General features: G+C 32.6%; 3 protein-coding genes across 6 annotated transcripts in view; 2 read left to right on the plus strand and 1 right to left on the minus strand.

Annotated features, from left to right (window-relative positions):
• didum (dilute class unconventional myosin) overlaps window positions 1-14,939 on the minus strand; it is a 35,460-nt gene extending 20,521 nt beyond the window's left edge. The window contains exons 1-9 of one of the 2 annotated variants that reach the window (XM_013321337.1): window positions 14,723-14,939; window positions 12,582-12,704; window positions 12,295-12,413; window positions 2,725-2,807; window positions 1,834-1,956; window positions 1,389-1,519; window positions 897-1,116; window positions 513-620; window positions 98-231 (exon numbers count right to left, since the gene is read on the minus strand). In XM_013321337.1, coding sequence (XP_013176791.1) covers window positions 98-231; window positions 513-620; window positions 897-1,116; window positions 1,389-1,519; window positions 1,834-1,956; window positions 2,725-2,807; window positions 12,295-12,413; window positions 12,582-12,704; window positions 14,723-14,749 — 1,068 coding nt within the window. In that variant the 5' untranslated portion in view covers window positions 14,750-14,939. The remainder of the gene's footprint in view (window positions 1-97; window positions 232-512; window positions 621-896; window positions 1,117-1,388; window positions 1,520-1,833; window positions 1,957-2,724; window positions 2,808-12,294; window positions 12,414-12,581; window positions 12,705-14,722) is intronic. The other variant, XM_013321338.1, reaches the window with a different exon arrangement.
• Window positions 14,940-15,764: 825 nt separating this feature from the next.
• On the plus strand, window positions 15,765-17,198 carry SIFa (SIFamide). Its single transcript, XM_013320967.1, has 3 exons — window positions 15,765-15,884; window positions 16,727-16,855; window positions 17,009-17,198. Exons 1-3 carry the CDS (start codon window positions 15,818-15,820, stop codon window positions 17,104-17,106), a joined length of 294 nt encoding a protein of 97 aa, XP_013176421.1. The 5' UTR covers window positions 15,765-15,817; the 3' UTR covers window positions 17,107-17,198.
• Window positions 17,199-17,612: 414 nt separating this feature from the next.
• Window positions 17,613-18,281, plus strand: part of gem (transcription factor CP2 like gemini) — a 39,547-nt gene continuing 38,878 nt past the window's right edge. For 2 of the 3 annotated variants that reach the window (XM_013320961.1, XM_013320960.1), the window contains exon 1: window positions 17,613-17,891. The gene's annotated coding sequence lies outside the window, so the exon portion shown is untranslated. Of the gene's footprint in view, window positions 17,892-18,242; window positions 18,262-18,281 lie in introns of those variants that run through there. The other variant, XM_013320962.1, reaches the window with a different exon arrangement.

Raw genomic sequence — 18,281 nt, forward strand, 5'->3', positions numbered from 1 at the left:
AAAAACAAAGCTAGAAATGTTGTGTAAATTACTAAATTTAAAACTAAAGACAAATTAAGTAACCGTAGCAGTAAAAGGACGTTGGCCATCTACTCACACTGATATGAGCTCCGTCAGCACCATCCTCGTTAGGTCCAGCATCAGGATCACAGTCGTAGAGCTGCACATTGCCGAGGTGTAACACTGTCGCCAGTACAGTGAACATGTTCGCCTGCTCCGTCTCTGACACACCTGTATATTGTTTGCCTTGTAATTATTGCTAAACAAGTTAGTACAGCTCTTTTCAAATATCTTGGCAGCTCTTAAGTTCGCACAAGTCGTGCAGTACTCAATCTGTGTTTTGGCGTAGCGGGACTGGCCAGCTCGCTGATTACCTTGAGCCGCTGAGTTATTTGAAAAGGCTAATACTTTATAATAATTTTGATAGAATTACAACAGCAATCGAAGTAGTTTGTTGTAAAAAAACTTTAGAAAGAATAAACTCTAGAGGTTAATACGTAGTAGTGTGTTACCTAAAGTAGTAAGTGCGTTTCTGGTCTCGTTAAATGCTCTCAGGTCGTCCACTCCGTCGATATTGGGGCTGCCTCCCTGGTTCAGGTATTGGAACGAGTCCTGGTGGTCTGTACATTTATATTGGTATTAATTTAATTCACATTTCAACAACTAAATTAAGCATTTTCTTTATAAAAATAGTAACACATTTTACACTCACAGAAATAAAAAGTTAAGAGTCAAACTAAAGTGGACAAAAGGGGTAAGACAAAACGAATTGCAAATGTTACTTTTTTGTTCTCATAGTCAAAACATAACAAAAAATAAAAACATGTCATCCCTTTCACACGCTTAGATAAACAGAGACAGCATTATGTTTAACTTGAGATGTAAGTTTCCTTTACCTAATTGTAGTTCAGGCATATTAACAGCGGCGGCGCAGAGCTGGTAGAATATATGATAGTTCCTCTCGCCGGCGCTCTGGTAAACGACGCGCGACTTCTCCAGCAGGTAAGTTCTCATGCTGGCGCCAGAGATCCGGTACAGCTCGTCAAAGTGGATCTCGATGAATTTCCCGAAACGAGATGAATTGTCGTTGCGTGTCGTCTTCGCGTTGCCGATTGACTGCGTACATTTTAGTTTTTAAAGCCTATTTACACTTAGCCGACTCCGTGCGACTATACATTTAGTGGAAATAGGTACTTAATGTATTTTATAAAATATATTTGAAGTAATGCATATAAAGATACGCGTTAACATTGGCTTCCGATCAATCCTCGCCTTATTGTTTGCCTTCACATATATAGTGAGAAAGTCCAATATTATCTCCATATGACGTCATCGTACTAGCATCTCATGTTATTGCTCGCTGAGAAATTGTAGCGCAATTAACTTACCTCCATAATAGGACTGGAGGCTAACACTTTCCGTTCAACTTGCGTCTCGCTGGCATTGCCACCGACTGCCGCAAAGTACCTCATCGCGTACTTCGCTGATACTGTCTTACCAGCACCTGACTCTCCACTCACTGGAAAGAGATAAATAAAGTGTACATTTCTCAAACTAAATCTACGCTAAGGGGCAACTTTCATGGCCATTAAATAACTATAAGTGTGGCAGTTAATAAAAATCTTAATTGCAGAGTAAAGAACTATTTAAAGACATACAATTATTGGTAGTGCAGACTGACTTATACTACTCGACCACAATAACATAGGATTAACCTGAATAACGCCTGACGTAGACAATAGTACAAGACTGTTTCGAACTCATATCTTTCACACAAAAGTGACTTATTATTATTACTGTTGGGTAAACGATCTTAATACATCAAATCCTTACCAATAATACTCTGATCTCGCCTCTCCCTCTCCAGTTTCGTGTAGGCCTCCTCGGAGACGGCGAATATGTGAGGATCCAGGTCTCCCATAGCCTGGCCTCGGTACATCATTATCGTCTCATCGCCTTCAAATCACAAAATATCTTGTTACATAACAAATGCTATCAACTGTAACCGTTCTGCCTCACATAAACACAATATACTTATTGTGTGCAAATCAAATAATCAACTTTGTTAAAAACTGTAATGATAAGATTTTTTTTATATCATGAGGTGGCATACGAGCGCGCGGCCACCTGAAATCGCTGAAATAGCGAAGTGACCGTTGCCCAAAAACATACACAATTGCATGTGCGTTTCCTACCTTTAATCGACGTAGGAGAGGATACACAGAAAGAAAATATTTCCATTCATCCTCTCATCCGGAAAGTCCACTTCCACGTCCCATCCTCTCCTAATAAGAAAAAGGGTGGGGAGGGAAAGAGGACTAAATTAGGCCTCCAGGACGCACACTCATCAGACGAATCGCGGAATTGCTTCCACTTCACGCTTGTCTTCTGTGTGGTCGTGGTATTTCACCGGGCGAGCCGGGCCAATTCGTGCGAAGATGTTAAAGCGGGCTCTACCACTGTTAAATTTATATGTATTACAGAAAAGCTGACTAGAGGACTTTAATATTTGATATCTGGGGGTGCGGCAATTCCCCCGATGAGGCAAGGTTGAAGGAACCACACCTTTCTTGAATCTACAATGTCATGCAAACTAAACATCATAATGTGAGTAATTTGCAGAAAGAAATGACCTTCTGCGAATGTCTGATCTATGTTACGTTGATCAATAAAAGCGGGACTAAATTTCATATATCTGGGATTGCGTAAATTTGATAAACTCACCATAAATAGGTAGGTCATAGTAGGGATTGATCGCCACAAGCACGATACCGCAATACGTGTAAATTGCATTTCTGTCGCAAAACCTGTAGACAAATATAAATAAAACATTTTTATATGTCACGTAATGATCTTAAATACTCTTTCTTAAAAAAATTACACATGATGAACGAATAAACTAAAAATGACTGTCTTGTTCCTTTTCTTTTTATATTTTTATGCTACATTAACTCCTGGCCACTAACGCCGATCGTTAAAAGATATCTTTGTGAACTTTTTTTTTTAAAAGATGGCTAACGAGCGAGCGGCCACCTGAAATCGCTGAAATAGCGAAGTGACCATTGCCCATAGACATACGCAATTGCATATGCGTTGCCTACCTTTAATCGACGGAGGAGAGGATGCACAGAAAGAAAATATTTTCCCTTTCCATGCATCCTCTCATCCGGAAAGTCCACTTCCCATCCTTTCCTTATAAAGAAAAGGATGGAAAGGGAAAGAGATATATGTCGGATATGTTCCGACATTATTCTGATAATACGATCAAAATTAACATTCTATCTACCAAATGAACATCCTTTTATTGTTAACATAAATATATTAGACATTGTTGCGAAAGAAAATACGTAAACAATTTAAATAAATTCCAGCTTGATTCCTTCACGCGTTTTTGAGAAAAAAGGGTCTTGACAGACGGACGGACGATAAAGTGATCCTATAAGGGTACCGTTTTTTTCCTATGAGGTACGGAACCGTAAAAACGTAAAAGATGTAACCGAGTCTCATCATAATAGTACTTATGAAGACGCGCTACTCTCTAGTGTACCTAAATTTAGAACAAAGTCAGGTCACAGTATATAATTTTATAAAAAAAACAAAGGTTCCTCAGCGTGCGTAGTATGAATACAGTAAGGTATAATTATAATGCGACCTTTAACAATAAATATTTTAATGCGATAGTTTAGTTATATGTCACTAAAAGCGATAAAACTGCAGGAAATTCGATGTCAACTATATGTACATATACATAATATTGTAAAGCAAAGTATATACGCTGTGTGTTTAGGGACTATTATATAAATTTCAATAAAAATAGAGTAGGTAATGCGACAAAAATATCAATATATGGAAATGTTAAGCGATTTTACTCGTAGACATATTTTTAGAACTTGCTTAAAATAACATAAAAACCTAATAGAAATAAATAAGTCTCCTTATTCGCGGTTTCATAATTCTTAGGCAATTTTGTAGCAGTTTCACTATCCGCGTTTTAACGGAACGTAAACCCGCGAATACGGAGATTTTACTCTAATATTAATATCACATAAAAGTCGGTCTTAGTTCTAGTTTTTTAGCCGACTTCAAAAAGAAGGTTATCAATTCGTCTGTACGTTCTTTTTTTATAAGTGTTGCCGCGTAACTCTGCCCCTGTGTTCAGATTTTGACATTTTTTTTTGATCAAAAAGTTTTGCTTGCAGGTAGGTCCCATTTCTTTATTATCTATACTGATATTATAAAACGGAAGAGTTTGTTTAATCGCGCTAATCTCAGGAACTACTGGTCCGATTTGAAAAATTCTTTTTTTGTTGGATAGTACATTTATAGAGGAAGACTTTAGGCTATATAACATTACGCTGCGGTCAATAGTTTTAGACAGCTAGTGTAAGACATACTACTAAATCGTATGTTCAATCGTTTCCAATGTTTCGATGTCCATACGACATTATCAATGTTAAAATAATTCACACCGGCCGTCATTTGTCTTTATCTGTATGTTCCTAATAACAAAACATATTATTTACATTAGTGTCCATATAAACTGCATGTCTTGACATTGGAATGTTTACACAATTTAAAATTTTATTACAAACTAGCGGCCATCTGCGACACCGTCCGCGCGGAAATAAAAAAAAAAAATTCTGTAAGTAGCCTATGTGTTCTTCCAGACTATGATCTACATCTGTGCCAAATTTCAAAGAGATCCTTTGAGCCGTTTCGGAGATACCTTCAAACAAACATTCATCCATCCATGTAAACATTTATAATATTAGTAACATTAACTTATACAGTTTAATGCAAACTTTATTGGAGCTCTGAATACTTAATACATTGCTATACCAAATATTAATTTGATCTGTTTCAAAGCACATTAAAGTTGGTAGATTGTTTGATACGAATCTTATATCAATTAGTTGAAACAACAGACATTGTTTATTCTCATAGAAAACCTTTCCCATGGATAGAATCCCACCAACTAACTATAGCTGAATACTTTTTTTATTTTTACACTAGAAACAAAAGATTGTCGAAACAGATATAACTGTAACTACATTTTCTTATTATTAGATTTTAAAAAAGTCATAGTAACTTAAATGCCTTCCAAACATTCAAGGGTATCTAGTGATGCCAGGAGTCCGGATTAAGCCGGACATAGCTTTTGCGTGTCCGTCTAAAATAAACGATGTCCTGGTTATCCGGCCTTTGTTAGCGTTTTACAATTCACAAAAGATAATGACCGAGCTCCTCAATAATCTAGGTAAATCCTAAATGTGCCCGGCCTTTCTACCGAGATGTCCGGCCAAACTGGCTGGTCTGTCCGAGACTGTGACATTAGGTTTGGTGACCTGGCAACCCTATACGAATTCGTAAATACTCAGAAAGATATAAGATAGATTGGAAAAGGTATATTAGTATCTCTCCAAATGGAAAACCGTCAGTAATTACCTCTATATTTCGTATACGATTATGATGAGAAATCTTTGATAAAATGTAATATATTTTATCTTAATAATTAGTTCATGTCTAAAGCCTAGCAAAAACGTCGAGACACTAATGAGGTCACTCCACATCGCATGCAATCATCAATTATAACAGTGGAAGATTATAGTTCACAATTTATTCAGACAGATTTTAAGTAGGATTAACAAATATAAGAGCCACTATATCGCCCGCCAGAATTAAAAAAAAAATAACTTAATTCGTAGCCTGTGTGCTCTTCCAGTCTACATTCCACATCTGTGACAAATTTCAGCAAGATCCGTTTAGCTGTTTTGGAGATACTTTATAACAAACATCCATCCAACTTAACGAAAACTTTTGCATTTATAATATTAGTAAGAAAAGTAAGTTAAATTTTTTTAGTTATAAATAAACTAGCGCTTCATCGCAATAATAACAAAGAGGTTTTATATAATTGATTGAAAAATCGTACTTTCTATATTTGCAAATGCGAGTCTAACCTTCGCTTATTTCATCAAAATTATTTTTTTCTTCATAGTCTCATTTTCTTTAACCATATTAAGCAATGGTAAATCTATGGCAAGTAAACTCCCACGGTTTTTATGTCGCATACAACTTTCACTATCATTCACTAACGAAGCTAATACTTGGCGTTACATATTACACTGGGTACAGTCAGCTGCACAAATATGTATACATTTACAAAGATTCAAAACACCTTTTTAAACTTTCGGTTTCAAATCATGAATTCATGTTATTGGAGGATACATGCGTATTTATAAACCGAAGACCTGTACAAGTTTCTCAAGGTTTGTATACATATTTATGCAGCTGACTGTACCATATTTTGTGTGTCAAGTCTGAATACAATTTCTACTACGATCGAAGGTCATAGACTACTATAATTTTTGTTATAAAAATGCTACTTTCTTTGTAACTAGACTCAATTGCTGCCATTATGGTATTTAAGGTAAATCAATAGATAAAACGTAAAAATATTGTTATTGTAGATATTTTTCTAGTCGTAAAATTTAAAATAAGTAAACTACGTTATTTTGTGAATAAAATTACAGATTATAAAGAATTTAATGCACTGATAGCAAGTTTATAAACTGATCACAATCTACACACAATTGTCCTTTAGATATGACGTCATGTGATATTTATCATTAATCTCTACATGCAGAATTTTATTAATAATTTTATTATATGCATTTAAAAACGAGTTTACAACAATTTCAATAATGTACTACAAATATCCATCCTTTTTATACATAAACTAGCTATCGCCCGACGATCTGTCCGCGCGGAATTAAAAAAAATAACCAGTTAGAAGCCTATATGTTCTTTCGGATTTCTATATCTATGCCAAATTTCAGAGAGATCCATGCAGCCCTTCTAACGAACACCTATCTATTTAAACATACACATTTATAATATTAGAAAAAAGTATGGATTTCCATTTGACTTGATCTAGCAACAACAATATGCAAAATTTATATATCATTCTTTTTAAAATTGGAAGAGTGTTTTAATTTTACTTGATTTGTTCATAAAAACGTGGTCGTCATCAACCTGACTTTTTCCTTACGGAGAATCGGTACAGTATACTATTCCAAAGATCTCTATCAGTTGTCACATCCGAATTTACTCATATCTCATACCATCCAATCCATGAATACCTTCTTCGGTCTTTCTCTACCTTTGTAGCCATTCAATCTCATTACTCTTGTTTTACGAAAACTTGTTACAATATGAAAAATATGATGTATTTCTAAATTGGCTTTAATGTACATAACTAACAAATCTATTGTTTTCATATTTACACAGTTGTTAAAATAAAGTATTTCATCTCTATGGTTTTACACTCCTGAAACACGTGTCAATAATATTGCTATCTCACTTAAACAAATGAATGTGATGACGATACGTATTATGCGCGTGTTTCGGCAATGGAAACATACAGTTGGATAATTTAACCTCTAAATCGATACCATAGCTACACTTATTGAACGCATAGGTATCTACTACTAACTAACTAGCCGTCTGCGACTTCGTCCGCGCGGAATTTAATAAACATAATTAGTACCCTATGTGTTCTTCCAGATATGTTATATATTTATTTTACGAATTTAAGCAAACATCCATACATCCGTTTAAACATTCGCATTTATAACATAAGATTTATCGATAACAGATTTTTAAAGATGTGATATGAGAAAAATCTTCAAATAATTATCAGTACCATATGGTAATTATTCCACGGCAATGATTATGACAACTTGCCATTGCTATTGAATATTAATTTGTGACTGAAAGAATTAATATTAAGAGTATTAGAATGGCGCTAGGTCAGTATAAGTCTTCGTAATTCCTTTAACGAACTGACAGTAACAATGTTCTAGTTAATACTTCATCTAAATGAACAGTTTGAAAACTAGGTCTATACTAAAATTAAAAACTATCATTCATTTTAGTTTTTTTTAATTATTTTAAGGTTTATAAAACGCTTACGAGTGAATACGACAAAGGAGATGATTTTGATTAATTATAGAAGATTGTAGTTCCGATGAATAATCCTGTAAGAGTAGGGTCTTATAGTCTTTTAGTGAGATCCTCAGTGATCAATTAGCGTTCCGGAGAGCGGCAATAATTGCTAGATATTTCTTTAAATATAATGAATAAATCATTTCATAAAATGTTTTGATAACTACGTGTGCTTTTAACACTCTCTATAATGTACCAACGGCCGTGATCTTTGACTTTTATAAATCTATCGACAAGTATTACTACTATCACATCTAAAACCAATGCAACGTAGAATTTAATAATACTAAATGAATACAAATATTCACTTTCTCATATTATGTACTAGCTGTAGCCTGCGACTCCGACCGCGCGGAATTAAATTAAACCCTTAACTAGTAGCCTATGTGTCCTTCCAGGCCAAGTTCTACATATATGCCGAATTCCACCGAGATCCATGCAGCTGTTCTGGAGATACCTTCTAACAAACATCCATCCTTACATCCAAATTCGCATGTATACGGCCACATTTCCACCGATTTTTGAAAATATGTAACCATAGTTTTCTAATAAAACCTATGTACATATCATGAGATATTCCATAAATGCAAATTGCCTAATGGGAAAAAATCCCATTGAGCTGATGATCGTTAAGCCGATCGACCCAACGGGAAACACCCATGCTGGCTGAATTTTGTACGTGTGTTTGGACAGTGGAAAATCTTTTGAACAATAAGATGGCAAACGAACAAGATACCTAATCTTACTTCTTATTAATATTATAAAAGCGAATGTTTGGATGAATGCATGCGTCACCACGGATCTTCATAAAATTTGGCATAAATATAGAATATAGTATGGAAGAACATATCGGTTACTTATTAAGTTTTTTTAATTCTGCGCGGAATGAATCGCGGCCGACATCTAGTATAATTATAATACTATAGTGACCGTCGCCTGTAAACATCTGTGATAGAAGGTTGCAAATGCGTTACCTACGAGACAAAGTAGAGGATGTATTCCACTTTGTTGCTTTCGTCGTGTTTATTGCGTATTGTTATGAAAGGAATTTTAATATCGGCTTTGACATTTCTATGTTAAGACCGCTGCTAATTCAGAGGCACGTTCGCAATAACAAGATTATATTAACAACTTAACCCGCGGCCGCGACGCTGACGATGCTTCTTAAGAATACTCAATGTCTGATAAAGTGTTTGTTTGTATGAATTACTTATATATAATATGATTGTTTGTATAAAATTCATAGTAAAATGCGTTGGTTTCTGAGACTATATATACTATACTCCCTGTATAAAACATATCGTCATCCTTGTCATTATCTTTGACAAAACAGAGATAACAATAATTAAACGGTACTTTTAAAATGAGATGTATAAGGGGTGTTCTAAAACTATATATTTAAGTGATAGTGTATCCATATGATAAGTTTAAAACACATCTTTATAACTTTAAAGAGGTTATTATTAGTTCGAAAAACTTGTTCTTCAGTGGGTTAATCATGCAAAGAGTGAATTAACAGAATAAGTTAATGTTATAGGGTGTTTCTCGTTGGGGACACACCCAAGTTTCAATACAAAAGTTATGATAGAAATATTAACTGTAACGAAGCAGGCGAAGACGTATGGATGCTGATTATTTTACATTGATTTTTAATAACCTTTTTTGCGTTGTCTTACCAACATTATAAAATTGAATAAGTCTCGAGATTTTAATATGCGACATAAAATTACTATGAGTATGTTCTAGACATGAATTTACGCACTGCGTGAGTCGGCGCGGCGGACTTCTAAAATGTATTTTAATTAAATGTCATGGGTGTCGTAGTTTACGAAGTTTACAAGGGAACATTAACACGTGCTTGTATATTCATGAATATATTTAGATAAGAATATATAAATGGTTCAGGTTATATTATAAGGCTTAATGGAAATTGATGTTTTCGTATCGAATTACGAAAGTTATATATGCAGGGCCGGTTTCAGTATTTCCGACTCCCCGTTTTTTTTGTCGGAGGAAAACTATCAAAGTATCTTAGCGCGCCGCAAAAATAGGATATAAAGGGGCGCCGTATTTGTATCCGACGCTGACGGCTGCAGCGCCCCCTTATGTCAGGCGCCCGTGCGGTCGCCCCACTTCGCCTTACCCTAACTTCGCTATTAGAAAAGTAAATAATATTTCTTTAGAGGTTTTCATTAACTCCTTTGAACATGTTGGAATTATTTAAATTTACAATCTATACAAAAATTAATCTATGACTGTTCTATTATTATATTATGATATTATAAAAGATTGTTTATGGTCTAGGGTAAAAACGCCCGACCCCCTGAAATTTTGATCATTCTCACTTCTGACTTTGCTCTGAGCAGTGCTAGGGATCGGTCATATACCTCCATAGTGTTTATTGTAAAAAGGATATTATATACAAGTTTATTTAAATCCTTAACCGATGTTTTTACTTTTTACCATAACTTCCTATAGAACATTTTTGTATGTTCACAAACGAGTAAAGTTTTCTATAATACTTATAATCACATTTTGTATATTAATAATTGTTTACTTTGCAAGACTATTCTTAATCAAGTAATACTTTAACATAAATGTAAATAATTTATACATTTGTATTCTAAATCATTACTTACATTTAAAGCAAAATAATTATTACTCGATGACTCATAAATTTAGGAATTTATTTCTTTAATCACACAATTGCTGCACAACACACACATATCATCAGCTCCCTATACGTCCCCAACGAAGAGCTCGGAGTCTACTCTAAGTTAGGGGTGATTAGGCCATAGTCAACCACGCTGGCCAAGTGCGGGTTGACTTCACACATATATTTTTGAATTTATTCGCAGATATGTGCAGGTTGCATCACGATGTTTACCTTCACCGTAAGAACGTCAGATAAATGTACATATGTAAATCGGTTTTAAACAACAATTTACTAGTTATCTAAAAGACGTTAGTTAGCTATATTGCCTAACAATATTAGGACCGGTTTGTTTTAACACGTCTTTTTTATGGTCACAATGTAAACAAATAAATATTTTAGTGTTAATTAAAGTTATTTTAGTAGAGAATATATTTACATTTGACTCTATTTTATTGATCGTATCACGTTTTTATTTTGCAACTAGCGTATCGCTTTGTTTTTGTTTAATTCATTTTAAATACATAAACAAATTTGGTTATTTATAATTTGGATTGCAACATCATTGGATACATAGATATTTGTAGGTATATAGAGATATTATGTTTAGACTAAATCCTCGCCATTTTAGTCTTCATTAAGTTTGCTAAAAAGTGCGATTAGTCATTAATAATTGACGTCACAATTATATTATTATTTTTCTTATTATAAATAAATTTAATTATTAATTCAATTTAGATTTTCTTAATCGACAACGAACGTTTTTATACAAATGATTTTTCTAGATAACAAAGTTACGTAACAATTTAACTGTATACTTGTATGACAACATATTTTGGCGTACATTTGAATTTTAATCGATTTAATTTCCGTCTTTTTTTTTCGCAGATGGCGGCGATGACGAATGCAAGAGAACATAAAAACTATCGAATGTTGTAGTCAATTCCTAAATTAAGCCAATGCATGATATGACCGACAATTCATGTAGTTACTAAAAGATGAATGATGATAACATTAAGTTGATTTTGATACAGTTAATGTCGCACTATTCATCGTGGAATAAAGAAGCAATAAAAAATTCTTTTAAACGTAACAAAACGTACGTCTTACTTCTTATTCTTTACACAATCAATACAAATAAAAGAAACGTAGAATATAAATAACTGTAAACCTTCACCGGTGGCTGTTCATTGGACTCGCATTAGAAAAGATTAGTAAAGGCGATGACAAGTCACCACGGTAACGTTACGCGGAATCACTTTAATTACTACTCATGACGTCATATATACCACATGTTAGATATATTAGTATACTAGCTGTCAAGTGCGACTCCGTCCGCATCGAGTTTAAAAATAGCCTATGGGTTCTTCCAAACTATGTTCTATATCTATGCCAAATTTCATCAAGATCCGTTAAGTCGTCCTTGGGGATACCTTCTAAAAAACGTCCATCCATTCATCCATCCAGACATTCGCATTTTTAATATTAGTAAAATAGGCTACTATGGATATAGATGTTAGTCAAGAATTGAGATTTTTCATATAACATAGTTAAATTTTGTCAAAGAGTATAAGAAAAAGGACAAATTGTTTTAACACATATTTCTTGTGGAAATACTCAACAGACTTGCTTACCTGACTTTAAGATTGTGCAGTACAGCGGGTTCATGTAGATAGGACAATGATGTGAGGTCATTTTCTCCAATCAAAAGTGAAGGGTTTCGTAAAGGTGGCATTTGATTTTCATCTTTAATCTAAAAAAAAAAAAATTAATACATCAAGAAAGTGCTAATTCATTTTCTGTGTCTCCATTATAGTAATAAATTAACACATTCACTTCCAGTAAAGTTTTTCACGGTAAGTTGGGTTAGCCAGCAGTGCATGTATTAAAATTGTATAATATTGATACAGTTTAAGCTTACCTTTATCTGTCTTATTTCTCCAGTCTGATCAATCTTTACAATGAGCACTCCTGAACGATAGTCTGATGTTACGGTGGCTCCTTCCCATACTTTAACGGGGTGCTCCACCCAAACCCTGGCATCCTACGAAAAAATTAAATCCATGTAAATAAAAAAACATAAAAACTGATAAACTTCCAAAATTTAAAGTTTAACATCCACTTTGAGATTCTATTATGTATAAAATAATCTTAATAATATTGGTCTCCCTTAACCCTTAGTAGCCTGACTTACATACGAAAGTGATTTATTTTTAATATTACTGTGTTGTGCTTGATAAAATAAAACAATAATGAAATTAGTTTTTTTTTTTTAATTTCGATGGAAAGAATATTATACAACAGAAAAATAGGTACAGCCAACCTATAAAAATACTACTATACTACTACTACTATACTATAAATAGAACATTCGGTTTAAAAGATTGGTATCAAAATTGAAACTCTAGGCTAATAAGGGATAAATTTGTCAAAGCAGTATAAAATACAAGTAGTCTATTAAATGCCAGCATCATAAACCTTCTCATCAAAGTCCCTCCAAAATCAGTCTGGACATTATGGAGATTACTAACAAAAACGCTGTACAAAGGACATACAGATAAAAATTTAGAAAATTTGTTTTTAAATTTTTAGCAATATAAATACATAATATAAATGAAATATATATTTTTTCTATGTTACATACAATTTTATTATAATGACAAACAAAATGACTCATGACAGATCAATCATAATAGCTTCATTCATGTTTGTTTGATAAATGTATGAATGAATTGCATTTAATAAGTCAATGACTGTAAGGGATGACATGTCCTCATTATACAGTTTACAGTTATATTTTAATAGTGGTCATCCACAACACAGTCCATACAGAATTAAAAAAAAAACTTAATTAGTGACCTATGTGTTCTTCCAGACTATGTTCTATATGTATGCCAAATTTCATCGAGATCCATTCAGCCATTCTGTACATACCTTCAAACAAACATCCATCCATCCATCCTTCTAACCATTCACATTTATAAAATTAGTATGATTATCTCTGACCAGCCTTTTAGCATTAGTCATGAGGATATCTTATTAGAGTGCTAGAAAGACAAGAAACTAAAATTCAAAAATTTTAATGAACAAGGTTCAGTTAGATTTCGTTGATTTTGAGAGCATCATGACATCTTTATGGTATTTATTGTATGTGGGTAGCTATAAATATAAAGGGCAAAGCATCAATTTACATGACACATTTTATTGTTTGATATTTATCTTGATATTTTCAATAGCATAAGAATCTGACTAACAAGATTAATAAGTCTATTTTTTTTAATTTGTGGGTAGAATATAATTAAATTTACTATTTGCTACTGCTATATTACAAAATTACATTCAAAAATCATAAGACCAAGTCTTGGTTATACATATAATATTACTACACACTAAATATTCATAAAAACTTGTTTGATTTGCATAAATTGTTGATATAAACCACAGATGTCTAAAATATTTACAAAACAAGAATCTAATAAGCTGAATAAATATCAACACATTACATTTCAGAATTAGGTAATCAAGTTAATAGCATTTTTTTCAAATTTTAAACCTTATGTAACTTTAACAATTTGAAAAATTAAGGATTTTTAAATGTTTATTCATTCTATTCCTTAAAATATTGTTTATTTTTTGACCTTAGAGTAATAATCACTAAATATGTCTAAAGTATATTACTATAAAGTAATCTGTTATTTAAAAATATTTTTGCTGACAAGTACTTCAAATTAAATATTAAAAATTTATATATTTTTCTAAGAAAACTATTATTGGAAGGGTTAATTTAACTATTGTACATATTTCGTAAATATCTCAATGATTAATCTAAAGAAATAATAGGACTGGAATGTGACACACTATGCAAAGAAAAATTGTAATGCACTTTCATCTGATGTAATCAATAATAATTATTTTAGAAAAAATAATGAAGGACTTTCAAGAAAATATTGTGTGATTAAACATCGCAAGCATAAATTAACTTGGTTCTAAATTTAAAAATGCCCTTAACTCTAAACAGAAAATTAAACAAAATACAATCAAAACACAGTATCACAAAATTACCTTGGTGTATAATTCTTTTGTCGTCATTTTTATAGATTCACAATACACCAACTTAATATATTAACAAATTATCACATTTACATTATTTCACCACGGGTTCAGGCTTTTGAAAATTCATTTTAGAAATAAGGTAGATACGAAATCACTATTAAAGTTTTTCCAATACGAATTGCGAAACGTCACTGCATTGTTATTGACATATGTCAAGTGGTGATGGTGAATCAGGGACAGCCGTTCAATAATCTCGTGTCATGTAATTTTAGTGTTATTTGGGTCATTTCTTTAGACAATAAAACCAAACTGAATTTCAAGTAATGTATTATTAAGCGTAATATTAAGATGTATTTAAAGAATGTTTTAAAAGGTTTGTACTTTTTCTAGCAAGATTTTGTTAAAAAAGATTGCCATATAAAATTATTTAAACACAGAATAAAAATTGGTCACAAAATTTTGAAAATCCTAAAAATTCTTGTTTATATACAGGAAGGAATATATTACATAAAGGAAATAATATAAACGAAGTATTAGTTTTTATAGATTATTTTATTTAAGCAATGATTCTTCAATACAATGCAATAATTGTAGGGGAAAAAAGATTTTTTCTAGAATATATAATTAATAGATAATTTGTCCCAAGATGTGTGTCATAATATCATATATTAAACATTTTCAAATTTGTCCAAAAACGGTTGTATGCCTTTTCTTCATAAATTAACTTTTTAACGTTTATTTGTTTTCTTGGGAAGGAAACCACGCCTGACATGCTTCTGTTGCAATTTCACATAACGCTGTGAATGTTTTGCTCCTTATTTCATATTCTGAAACAAAAGAATAAATATTTTAAGATACCAACTACATGAAAAATTTGCCAACACATGTAGTTTTATGCAAATATTTAATATTGAATGAAAGGTTAGACAAAATAAACTTTTTTTAATTGCGACTAGATGTCAACTTTGACTGGTATGAAGAGCCTGGAAGAATCAGTGAATGTAATTAAAAATAATACAATTAACGATCAGACAATATTTTCTTACCGGAAGGTACCCTTTTACCGAACATGATTCCATTCATTGGTGCGTTTTTGTAGTTGGCATGGCTCACTTCAATCATAGAAAACAAAATCGCCGCCATGCAAACCAACCAGACAGTAAATTTCAAGGTATGTCCAGCCATCTAAAACATATATTACAGCGTTAGCATGTTTATTTTTTAAATTTTACAAGACTACAAATATTAAATGAAGTGTCGATATATTACTTTAAATTATTGGTTTCGGGAACTTGAAATATTTTAACTGTCAACACTGTAGAAGCTTAAGCTTGACTGATGCTGGGAAGCTTTCTTTACCCCGTTTTATACTAAACTGTTGTCCGTACTTCTCATCCCAAGAGTAAATTCAATTAACGGATTATTGAATACTGACCGCATATTGGCAATCTAAGGAGCCGTACTCTTTGGGGATTATAACTTAGTTGGAAACCATGATAAGAGCTTATTTGAATTATCCCTTCTTATGGGCACTTACTAAATTTACATATGTTTTGGAAAGTTTTATGCATTTAAATAAGTCCATTTGGGATATTAAATATTTTGATTTTAGTCGAAAATTCAATAATTAATTGTATATGGTTTACGCATTTATTATATTTCTTATCAGCATTAAATTGAATCATCTTTTTAATGGGCGATGTGAGATGAGATACAAATTTAATATTGGTAGTCGTATGAAAAGTATTTTCTTCCATTACGATGTTCTAAATCAATACTAACTTCATTAAAATGAGGCTTGCTCTTTAGTATAAAAGCTAGGAGCTAGACTACAAAGCTATCACAATCATCTCACAACTTCCAGTGTTACCATCAAAAGCTTTATACATTTAAGGTAGTTGCTTATTAGAAATTATTACATCGCACCCTAATTTGCCTTATATAATGTGCTATGTGAATTCTTTTGAATATTATATTAAGAACTTGTCCTTTATACTCTTTAAATTTTGACAGAATCCAAGATGCGCGCAGTTGTTGTTTTTTGCCTCATCGCCATGATCATTTGTCTGATCACTCCAACTGAAGGGAACTACAGGAAGCCACCTTTCAATGGATCCATTTTTGGAAAACGAGGAAATACAGGTAATTTGATAATAATGAAAAGTTATAACCATTGTTAACAAATAAAATACACGACTATCTGACAAACTCCGAGTCGTTAAGTGGTCAATGTTGTCTTTATTTAAGATTTTGCACACGTTTATCATTCTTTAAAGGTACTTTTTAACATTTCAGAAAACGATGCAACTGAAAGGGCCATGTCAGCGCTCTGCGAAATTGCTTCCGAGACTTGCCAAATGTGGTTCTCCCAGACATCAGAAAACAAGAAATAAAATGTGTATAATGTCTTATGTTTCACGCAATGAAAGTCTTAATATCCTTCAAGTTTTTGCAGTGTGATTTTAAATTGAATGAATAAATCGATGTAACCAAAATACATTATTTATTGACAAAAATACCCTAATATGTTACTGTGCTTCTCCACCGTCAAAACACAAGTATCAAAACATTTTGTCATCCCTCTCATTCTCTTTATATAAACAGAGGCAACAATGCTTTTTAATAGACACATATACAAGTGTTACGGCAGTAGTATTTCACTATTACAGAAACTCAAACAATTCACCAATTCACAAACAAACATTTAAATTTTTTACTGTAATTTTTACTTTGCTATTTGTTTTCATTTTTTACCATGAGGGTCATAAATTGTCAGCAGGTGCAGCAAATAACAGTTTAAATTACGATAGATATGAAACCGGCATTACGTAGAACGGAACGTGCGTTTGCCTGTTCTCTATTACGGCAGATCACATATATTTATTTACCTTATCTGTGGCTTGTCTACCACTGGTTGATAAATCAAATAAGCAGAAATAAGCCAATATCCAATTAAAGTTAGTTTATGTGGTTTTGAAATCGGAAACACGACATCGCCTAATGGTGGCTGCTGTTCCTTGGCGTTTTACATGTGTGGCAGATTAAATTCTTTTATCGGTTTCGTATTGATAAATTATATCAAGGTGGTTAAACCACTTGATGTTAATTAATGTGTGACTGTTATTAAAGAAATTGTTACGTCGTGCTTTGTATTGTGATTTGAAAAATCTGAAGCGAGGTAAATTTGACGCAAATTACTTATTTTTATGCTTATTTTATCGTTGAAACGAATTAGGTATGCAATTAAACATTTCTTGAGGTAGTTGTTTATGTAGTGGCCATAAGATATTTTTATATTGTGTGCTTTAGTAGTGTCAGTGGAAAATTTGTTGTACAGTTTAAGTGTATTTAAATTATCAGCACATAGAGTTAGTAATAATAAACATGTTTTCGGTTATATAAAATTCCCTGAACTTGTCCCTCAATTTTGTACCTTGAGGTTATGTGCACAAGCAGAGCTCACAATGATACGTTATCAGTATCAAACAAACAGCCAGGCAGTTGATGCTCTAATAATTATCGTGATTTTACTTTACAACTCGTAAAAGGTATTACATTTTCCATAATA

The sequence above is a fragment of the Papilio xuthus genome, unplaced genomic scaffold, assembly GCF_000836235.2.
Source record: "Papilio xuthus unplaced genomic scaffold, Pxut_1.1 DF825946.1, whole genome shotgun sequence".
NCBI lineage: Eukaryota > Metazoa > Arthropoda > Insecta > Lepidoptera > Papilionidae > Papilio > Papilio xuthus.